Source organism: Triticum aestivum, chromosome 6A (genome assembly GCF_018294505.1).
Source record: "Triticum aestivum cultivar Chinese Spring chromosome 6A, IWGSC CS RefSeq v2.1, whole genome shotgun sequence".
Classification (NCBI taxonomy): Eukaryota; Viridiplantae; Streptophyta; class Magnoliopsida; order Poales; family Poaceae; genus Triticum; species Triticum aestivum.
Genome location: NC_057809.1, coordinates 581,851,095 through 581,860,462, shown reverse-complemented (window position 1 = coordinate 581,860,462; position 9,368 = coordinate 581,851,095). Strand labels below are relative to the sequence as shown.

Genomic DNA, 9,368 nt, shown 5'->3' with positions numbered 1-9,368 from the left:
CTCCACCACTGTCTCCCAGGGAGTGCAACCATTTGGCGCATGAACTGGGAGCTCAAGCACGGCAAGAAGACGATTCAGTGCTAATTGTGGACGTACCGAAGCAGCTTCGAGCTCTTATGCTATGTGAATGTAACACCTCTGTGTGATTGTTTCGGTAGTCGTTCTCAAAAGAAATTAAAAAAAATCATGATCAAATAAATATATTATAGTTAAATAATATTTTTTACAATAACAACTAAGCAACTATTTATTCTTCGATGATGATTCTCTCTTAGGTCCATATATTGATGCGATCTATGATGTTTCTTTCCACGGCTGGGATATCATTTAGAGGTTCATTCCATTCATAATTCAAAATATGTAACAAATATTGCCTCCTCGGTTCAAAGCCATCCTACATACTCCCTCCTTTTCGGTTTATAAGGCTTATCTCAAAATTTTAGTTTTTCCATTTTATAAGGCTCAATTTGGTTGTTCCCCATCACATGTTCAGACTTCAAGGTGCATTAAATCATTGCATGCAAGTATTAAGAGAAAACTGACCAATGTATGCATGCGTTGCAATTAATGCATTCGTAAACATAATTTTTTGAGGAAAACAAGAGCATTAATTGGATGCTTTTGTAAACTACAAAAAATATTCCACCACTCATCATCTACCTTGATTGGTGAGATTTTTGAATTGAGCCTTATAAACCGGAAAGGAGGGAGTATGCATTATACTCCCTCCGGTCCTTTTTAGTTCGCATATAAGATTTGACTGAAGTCAAGCCTCGTAAAGTTTGACCAACTTTATAGAAAAAAGTACCAACATTCACAATCTGAAATCAATATCAAAAGATGTGTCATGACTTAAAGTTTCATATTGTATAACTTTACCATGGCAGATGTTGATATTTTTTCATATAAATATGGTCAAACTTTGTGAAGTTTGACTTCAGAGAATTTTAATATGCAGAGTAAAAAGGACCGGAGGGAGTACAGCATTGTTATAAAAACACATGTGCAGTGTGTATACAAATAAGCACGGTGTAAATATTCACCCTGTGTATTGAAAAATGTAGCACTCCATCGTATCATTACTGTATGAAATTAAAAACCAAATAAACGGGCAGAACACTGCATGTATGAAGTGCTACATTGTGCGTTCAATGATTCAATTAAGGTGTAATGCATTGACAAGATTCATATCTGTATGAGTTTGTCGTAACAACAGGAACTTAGCATCCTCATTCAAGGATCTCGTTCTGCAATGTGGGGTTTGCAACTTGCTGCGCAAGGTTTAAATTGTTGACCATAGCGGGTAATGGAAGTAGGTCCAAAATAAAGACAACTTTTTTATTTTGATCCAAGAGCAATAATAGAAATAGACCAAGAATATATCAAGGAAATAAAACCTGCAACAGTGCAAACATTTAGAAATACATTAATCATTCAGACCAAATAAATCATTTTTAATAACTAAGAATTAGAATCTTGCCATATCTCATTTGGAGATATGGTACTAATTCTAATTCGTTCAACACACAATGTAACATTTTGTACATGCAGTGATTTGTCCAGTTATTTGGTCTTTAATTCCATGCACTCATGATTCCATCGAGTGCTACATTTTTCAATACCCAGGGTGAGTATTAAACCATGCTCATTTGTGTACACGTTGCATTTTTTTTTGCAATGTTGTATAATGCATATGTAGGATGGTTTGAACTAAGTAGGCGATTTTTGGTACATATTTTGAATTATGAAGGAAATGAAGCTCTAAACAATAGTCCAGCCATGGAACAAAACATTATAGATCTCATCAATAGATGCACCTTGAAGAGAGAATAATCATCAAAGAACAAATAATATATAATGGTGCTTAGTTATTATTTTTAAATATTTTTGTAACTAATTACAATACATTTATTTATGTGACCATGTAAGTGGATCGTGTGTTACACGCGCGCCATGTTATAAGTTGTGTCGCCCAAAAACACCAACTGACACAGTTTTGTAAAAAGTTGTGCCTAGGGTCTGCAAGCATTATTTGTACCTTTCTAATTCGGTGAGTAATGTGAAGCGCGGCGTTTGTTCCTTCGGCGTGGATGCAGAGCGATGCGTGGAGTCCGCGGTTCCCTCTCTTGTGCCCTTATTTTCTTGATCAGTTCCTCGTACTCGTGGAACATGAGCCCTTTACTCCTGCATATGTTCAGGAAAAGAATGACATTGGAAATTATAATTATATACATATATGCAGTAGATGTTGGTGCAGGGTAGGAAACAAACTAGGAAAAAACCAAAGTGTGGATAGCTAAAAAAATCTCAAGGACAAAAAGTATGAATAGTAACTTGTATATAGTGTAAATTTATAACTAAACTTGACCTTTTATTGTACTCATATAAAAAGTTTCACGAAGGAAAAAAATTCCCGTTGACTTCAAGGAAAAAAACAAAATCTCAATGACAAAAAGTGTGAATAGCTAAGAAAATCACAAGGACAAAAAGTGTGAATAGTAACTTGTATATAGTGTAGATTTTGATTTTTTTTCCAGCAATAATACCATGATTTTTTTAAATTTTATTTCAAAAGAAAATCAGAAATTTTTGACTTTTTTGTAGTCACTAATTTTTATTTTCACATAGGGTTTATATACACTTAGGAACCAAACATGCTTGTCAAACGGAGCTCATGTATATACACGCACCCCCGCGCAACTTTGGCAGCCCCATTATCCAAGGACGAACAGTAGTTTTAGATATTCAAAACAAAAATCATATATTTGGGAAACGTGTTTGCTCCAAATTTGAAAATCTTCGCGGATTTAAAAAATGTCTGCAACTTAAAATAATGTTCACCATTTTAAAATATACACTCCAGTTTTAAAAACATCGCTAAAAATAAAGAAAAATGTTCACAGATTTTAAAAGTACTCATGAACTTAAAATTATTTATTAAATACAAATGAGCATGATGTAAATACTCACCTTGGGTATTGCAAAATGTATCGCTCCATCGCATCATGAGTACATGAAATTAAAAACTAAATAAGCCGATAGAGGACTACATGTATAAAATGTTACATTGTGCGTTGAATTAATCAATTAAGAGTGTAATGCATTGACAATATTTATACCATACCCATGTGTGTTTATCGGAACAACATGAAATTTGCACACACCCTCATTTAGAGATAGAGTCCTTCAATGCAAGGTTTGCAACTTGGAGCGAAAGGTTTAAATTGTTAAACATAGTTTAACAATATTGTTCCCCAAAGTAAGTAGTTGAAACAAGTCCAAAATAGAGTCAGGCTTTTTTATTCTGATCCAAGATGAACAATAGAAAATAGCCCAAGAATATCACAAGACAATAAAATCTACAACGTTGCATATACATTTATAAATACATCAATGATTAAAATCTCACCATATCACATTGTGAGGTATGATACTCATTGTTATTAGGCCAGCTATCAAACAAATGTAGCAACCTAGCAATGTCCATATTTTTACGACAACTTGGGTCTCGTCCATACTCGGACATCGACAAAAATAATAATAACAAAACATTAGTAGAATGAAGCAAAATGTAACATGTGATTATAGTAACTTACACAAAAGTTCACCCCCCAAAAAAAACTTACACAGAAGTTTAGATTGATGTAGTGAACTGGAGTGTCTCTAACAACCTGTATGTCGTGATATGCTTATATCCACACAACAATATTAAAGCAATCAACATCCATGTATTCATCATTCTTTAACATATTTTTATTTGCCTCAAATTTAAAATAGTAGGATAATAATTAGAGATTTTCACCTATTCGCTCATGTGAAGTCGTGATTCTTCAACTATAATGACACAAGTGTAACTTATTAGAACACGAAATGAAGTAGAAAAGTGTGGTTTACTAAGTAAACAGACATTCATCAACCATATCGATGCACAAGCAAAAGTTCATCTATTAAGTCCTTGTTTGTTGGATTGGCACACGGTGAAAGGAGAAATGACTGCGAGTTGAGCTCAACTTCCGATGATGTGTTTGATGTTTTCAATTTCTTAGGGGATCTATCCAGAATCATATAATTCATGAGATATATGTCGTTTCCACCATCTTCAAGTCTCGATTTCCTATATTATCTGTCATTTTATTGGACCCGGAATTGAATGATCAGAATATCATACATTGAGACTTCAAAGATGATGAAAATAACACAGATCTCATGGATTGTATGTTCCTGATAAACTCCCGAAGAACTTTAAAACATCAAACACATCACAGAAGTTTGAGCTTAGCTCTCATTCATTTGCCCTTTCACTGTTTGTCAATCCAACAAACGATGACTTAATAGATAAACTTTGCTTGTGTATCAATATGGTTGATAATGTCACTTCACTGTAGTAAGCCACTTTCTTCAGTTCATTTTGTGTCTAATAAATCACTCTTCTGTCATTATAATACCGATTCCAGAAGCAAATGAATGGAAAGTTCTAATACTTATCCTATTAGTTTAAATTTGAGACAAACAATAAACCTATATTAAGAATCATGAATACATGGATGTTCAATGCTTTAATATGGTTGTGTGGATACTAGCGTGCCACGGCATCCAACTTGTTAAAGACATTCCCGTTCACTACATGGATCTAAACTTTTGTGTAAGTTACTATAATCACATAGTATTATATTTGGCCTCATATTTAATACTTTCTTGTTATTATATTGGTTGATATCCCACTATGCACAAGACCCAAGTCATCGTGAAAATATGGACATCGCTCGGTTGTCACAGTTGTTTGATATCTGACCTGATAGCAATGAGTACCATATCTCAGAATATGATATGATAATATTTAATTCTTCGTTTAGTATGAGTGGTTTATTTGGTCTTAATGATTGATGTATTTCTGAATGTATGCATCGTTGCAGATTTTATTGCCTTGAGATGTTCTTGAGCTATTTGTATTGTTCATCTTGGATCAAGAAAATATTGCCTCTATTTTAGACCCTCTTCCAATATCTACTTTGGGGAAGAATATACTCAAAACTATGGTCAACAATCTAAAGCTTGTGCTCCGAGTTGCACCCTGCATTGAAGGATCTCTAAATAGGGATGCACAATTCCTATGAATGTTGTCAATGCCTTTCAATCTTAATTCATTCATCTAACACATAATGTAATATTTCATACACGCAGTAGTGTGACGCGTTATTTGGTTTTCAATTTCATGCACTCATGGTACGATGAAGGGTTACATTTTCCAATACCTAGTGTGAATGTTTATACCATGCTTATTTGTATACACGTTGCACATGATTTTTATAACAATGTTGTATAATGCATATGTATGATGGTTTTGAACCTAGGGGCTATTTTTGGTACATATGTTGACATATGAAGGAAACGAAGTTCTTCAATACCCCAACCCTGCATTGAACGAAGCTCTTCAAGCGTTGCGTGCATGATTACTAGTAGAGATAAACAATTGATGTCCACAAAACAGAAAATGATTCACTCATATATAGACGTACCATGTTAAAATAAGATCACATTGGTGGTAATATAACTAATGTTCTTACGCTTGGTAGGAACCTACAATTTGCAAATTGCATTAGTCCAGTCAAATATGCAACAACACAATAAAATGATTAAAATCAGATCAGCAAACAACATGCCAGGTTATAAGGTTTTCTTTTCGCGAATAGGCCAGGTTATAAGTTGTGTGAATCAAAAAACGCCAGCAGAGACCGTTGTAAGAAGTTGTGCCTAGGGTCTACATGCATTATTTGTACCTTTGTAATTCAATGAGTAATGTGAAGCACGACGTTTGTTCCTTCAGCGCGAATGAAAAGCGATGCGTGGAAGCCGCAGTTCCCTTTCTTGAGCCCTTATTTTCTTGATCAGTTCCTCGAAAGATCGAGGTATATAGTGGTACTCGTGGAACATGAGCCCTTTACTCCTGCACATGTTCATGATGAGAATGAGACTAGAATTTAGAATTGTACATATATATTCAATGCAGAAGATATTGATCAGGTGCGGCTGTGCAGGGGAGGAAGCTAACTAAGAGGGAAAACATACCACTCGCGAGGATTGCAGTAGGTGATAAGATGATCAACAATGGTGAAGGGGCGCACAGAGGGGCGGATCCTCTCCTTCCCGTCGTGTATCTGGCAGGAGTCTGCCAGTCGCTCGGACAAACCAGTCCCCAGCGAAAGCACCAGAATGGGGTACTGTGGTAGAGTGAAGTAAATGGAGTTGCTGCTCAAAGAAGGTAGATCCCTGGCTGAAACAGACAGGCATCGGTCGCCGCTGAGAAACAGCGCGGTGTCACCTATGTTCTTCACCGGGATAAGCTTACGGCGTTGGCTGCCGTTTAGATCCACCACGTAGAGCCTGCAGACCAATCGTCGCGACCATTCCAACGCATTCCATTATGCCCCATTCGCATAAGGAGCTGGCTGCCGGACGGCGAGCAGCATCCTTCCACCGGACTCCGCGAGGTAAAAAGTACAGACTTCGCGGTCGGCGGAATGTGGAGCGTGAGCAATCACGACATGGTTCTCCAGCGGTACAGCTTTGCGTCTCGGAGGGTATAACTGCACGATCTCGCTCGAGCACGACATGGTGGCGTAGAGCCTTCCTTGGAAGGGCAGGGCGCACCCGACGTAGAACCCTCGGTGGAGGACCTCCCAATCCGACGAGCCCGGGTCGGCGGCGAGCACCACGTCCGTGTAGGGGAACCAGACCACCACGGCGATGGAGGAGTCTGCGGAGGAGGAGGACGCGCTGCTGCACACCGCGGCGTTCATGTCGAGCAGGGACGCCTTCTGCCTGACCACCTGGAGGTACATGGTGAGGAGGGGCGGGAAGTCGACGGCGTCGCACGTGAACGGGTGCAGCACGCGGACCGCGATGGTGCGCTCGTGCAAGAGGACGACGAGGCCGTCGGTGAAGCCGACGACCCTGTGCCGCCGGAGCTCCGGCAGGGGGACGCGGAGGCGCCTGGCCGTGCGCGTGTGGAAGAAGGCGATCTCGCAGGCGTCGTCCGGGCGGACGGCGTCGCCGTCGCAGAGCGCGACCCAGCCGCGCGGGCGGAGGCGAGGGTCCCGCAGGTCGGAGTCGCGAGGCGCGGGCGTGCAGGCGCGCCAGTAGGAGCAGACGGCGCGGAAGCAGATGTAGTCGACCACGTCGCCGTCGCCCTCGCCCAGAAGCCGGCGGGTGACGAGGCCTACTATGTCCGTGGGCAGGGACGCCCAGCCGCCGGCTGGCTGCGCCGGTGCTCTGCGCTTGCACGCGGGCAGCGGGGCAAAGGTGGATCCTTTTCGCTTCCTTCCTGCCGCCGCCGCCGCCGCGGACGGAGCAAAATTAAGGGTCGATTTCCTACCCATCCCGCAAGTATGCCCTGCGCGTTGCCTCTTGCCTGCCGCCGCTCTATTTCTGTCCTTTTGATGACCCTGCGCGGTGTCTGTAGCCCGCTGGGTCGGGCCTTTCTACGTGTCGTCACTTGGTCCAACTCCAACACTAGTTTTTTTTATTTATAAATTGTTCATTCAAATCACGAATCAGTACAGAGTAGGTGACCCTTACAAGCACACTGAAATGCAAAAACAAAGAACCATGAACACCTAGAGTAGCCTAAAACAACCATAACATAAGAAGATCTCCGGAGCACTGTGTCATCATCCCTGAATCTTGAGAGAAAACCCCTGCAGCAGAAGGATATACAACCAGTCGCAAACAGGTCATCATCTTCGACCACAGTACAATTGCCGTCACACTGCTTTCTGCTTTCTTTGACATCATCGCTGAGAGGGCATGGACATCAATCCAACACACCTGTAACAGCCATCGCCATCTTTGACTTTCAGTACCGCGAAAAGTGTCCCTTCCGGAAGGAAGAGAACTCGAGTCATCCGACCGGTCCAGCACCGCGGCCGGGCCATCCGCCCGGGCAAAGCCGGATCTCCCACCAGCATCAACGCAGAGGAAGGAGAAGAACAGCAGCAGCAAATCGTACCAACAAGGAAGAAGAAAGGTCTTCGTCTCCCTACCTCCATCGCCCATCTGAGAATCCAAACGACCAGTGCCGATGGACCTCCAACCACCATAGCCCGCGACCTCGACGAGATCCGGGGATCCCCAACACCGCTGGCTCCTAGACAAAGGCAAAAGCCTCGCCTGAGCGCGAACAGAGCCCGGAGAAACTTATTCCGACGCGACACCACCGCAACGGCCTTGGCAGCGTCTTCCTCAACCCTAACCCTACCACACACAAACCTAGCGAACAGACCCCAGGTTTCCCCTCCCTCCCGCCGTCGGAGCGGCCGACGGAGAGAGAGGGAACCGGCGGCGTCACCGGCGGCGCGCAAGGGACCCCTAGTCGCCTCCTTGATCGCCTCGAACGATCCAACTTTTCCGGACGTGCGGTTGCGTCCCTTTAAAAACGTAACTCCAACACTAGTTGGTTAGAATTTTACGGCACTTCATTTTTGTTTTATTTTCTCAGGTCAAAACGCATACATTTGTTTACCCTAAATGCTAGATAGTGCAAATGTATTATTCGCGAAGCCGAGCGAACGCATGCAAGCCTTTCCATGCCTGCATGTGATGATGCATGTGACTTTTTAGCACAGCAGGTGGTGGCACTGTGTGGGGACTGCACCCGCGTGCATGTGGATAGCCAACTCCGTGTGCTCATGCATGTGCACAAAGACTTAGAGACTTTTCAGCTGTTATCGATAAAGTAAACCGGCTCCGTCAAAGCGTGATGCGTTCGTAACTCGTTCTGATGGTAGTGGTGGTTGTTTAGTGATCTTGGAGTCTTGATGCAATTTTCGTTATGTTTGAGATACTTTGTACTTTTAGTAAATTTTTAGGATATGAAGCATTTTTGAAAGAAAAAAAACAGATTAGTCATCGCCATATAAAATTAGTGAGGTTGTGTGACGGGCCCTTATGCAAAGATTGTGGTACATTGGTAAAAGTTGACACGTCGATGTTTTCTTAAAGAATTTGGTCACCTTGTGGATCATAATCAACTTCTATATTATGAGAGGTGGTGATAAGAGAAGTATTTGGCCCGGGAGGGCGCACGAGCCGACAAGTGGACCCTGCCCCTGACGTTCCTCACTCAACTGACGCCCTGAGGGGTCCAAGACGTACGGGTCGATGGCGCGCTTGGGGCTACCTCCTCTGGCTGGTGTTGCCTCATCCTACGTTCGCGGTCGTTGCGTTTCAGTGACATGAGCCTGACATGTGGGCCGCTGAGCGAAGGTGTGCATGCTTCCTTTCTGCCAGTGGGGCTGATGGGGCGTTCTCATGCAATTTGATCGTTTGTCCTCGTAGGGATGTGGAGGAGGGATTCCTGCCAAATCCTATTC

At 42.1% G+C, this 9,368-nt stretch overlaps 1 protein-coding gene across 1 annotated transcript; it reads right to left on the bottom strand.

The window, feature by feature from the left end:
• Nucleotides 1–2,042: 2,042 nt before the first annotated feature.
• LOC123131131 (uncharacterized) lies at nucleotides 2,043–7,395 on the bottom strand. The gene is made up of 3 exons (XM_044550878.1): nucleotides 6,067–7,395; nucleotides 2,971–5,944; nucleotides 2,043–2,184 (listed from the first exon to the last, which is right to left on the bottom strand). Exon 1 carries the CDS (start codon nucleotides 7,374–7,376, stop codon nucleotides 6,420–6,422), a length of 957 nt encoding a protein of 318 aa, XP_044406813.1. The 5' UTR covers nucleotides 7,377–7,395; the 3' UTR covers nucleotides 2,043–2,184; nucleotides 2,971–5,944; nucleotides 6,067–6,419.
• Between the last annotated feature and the right edge of the window lie 1,973 nt (nucleotides 7,396–9,368).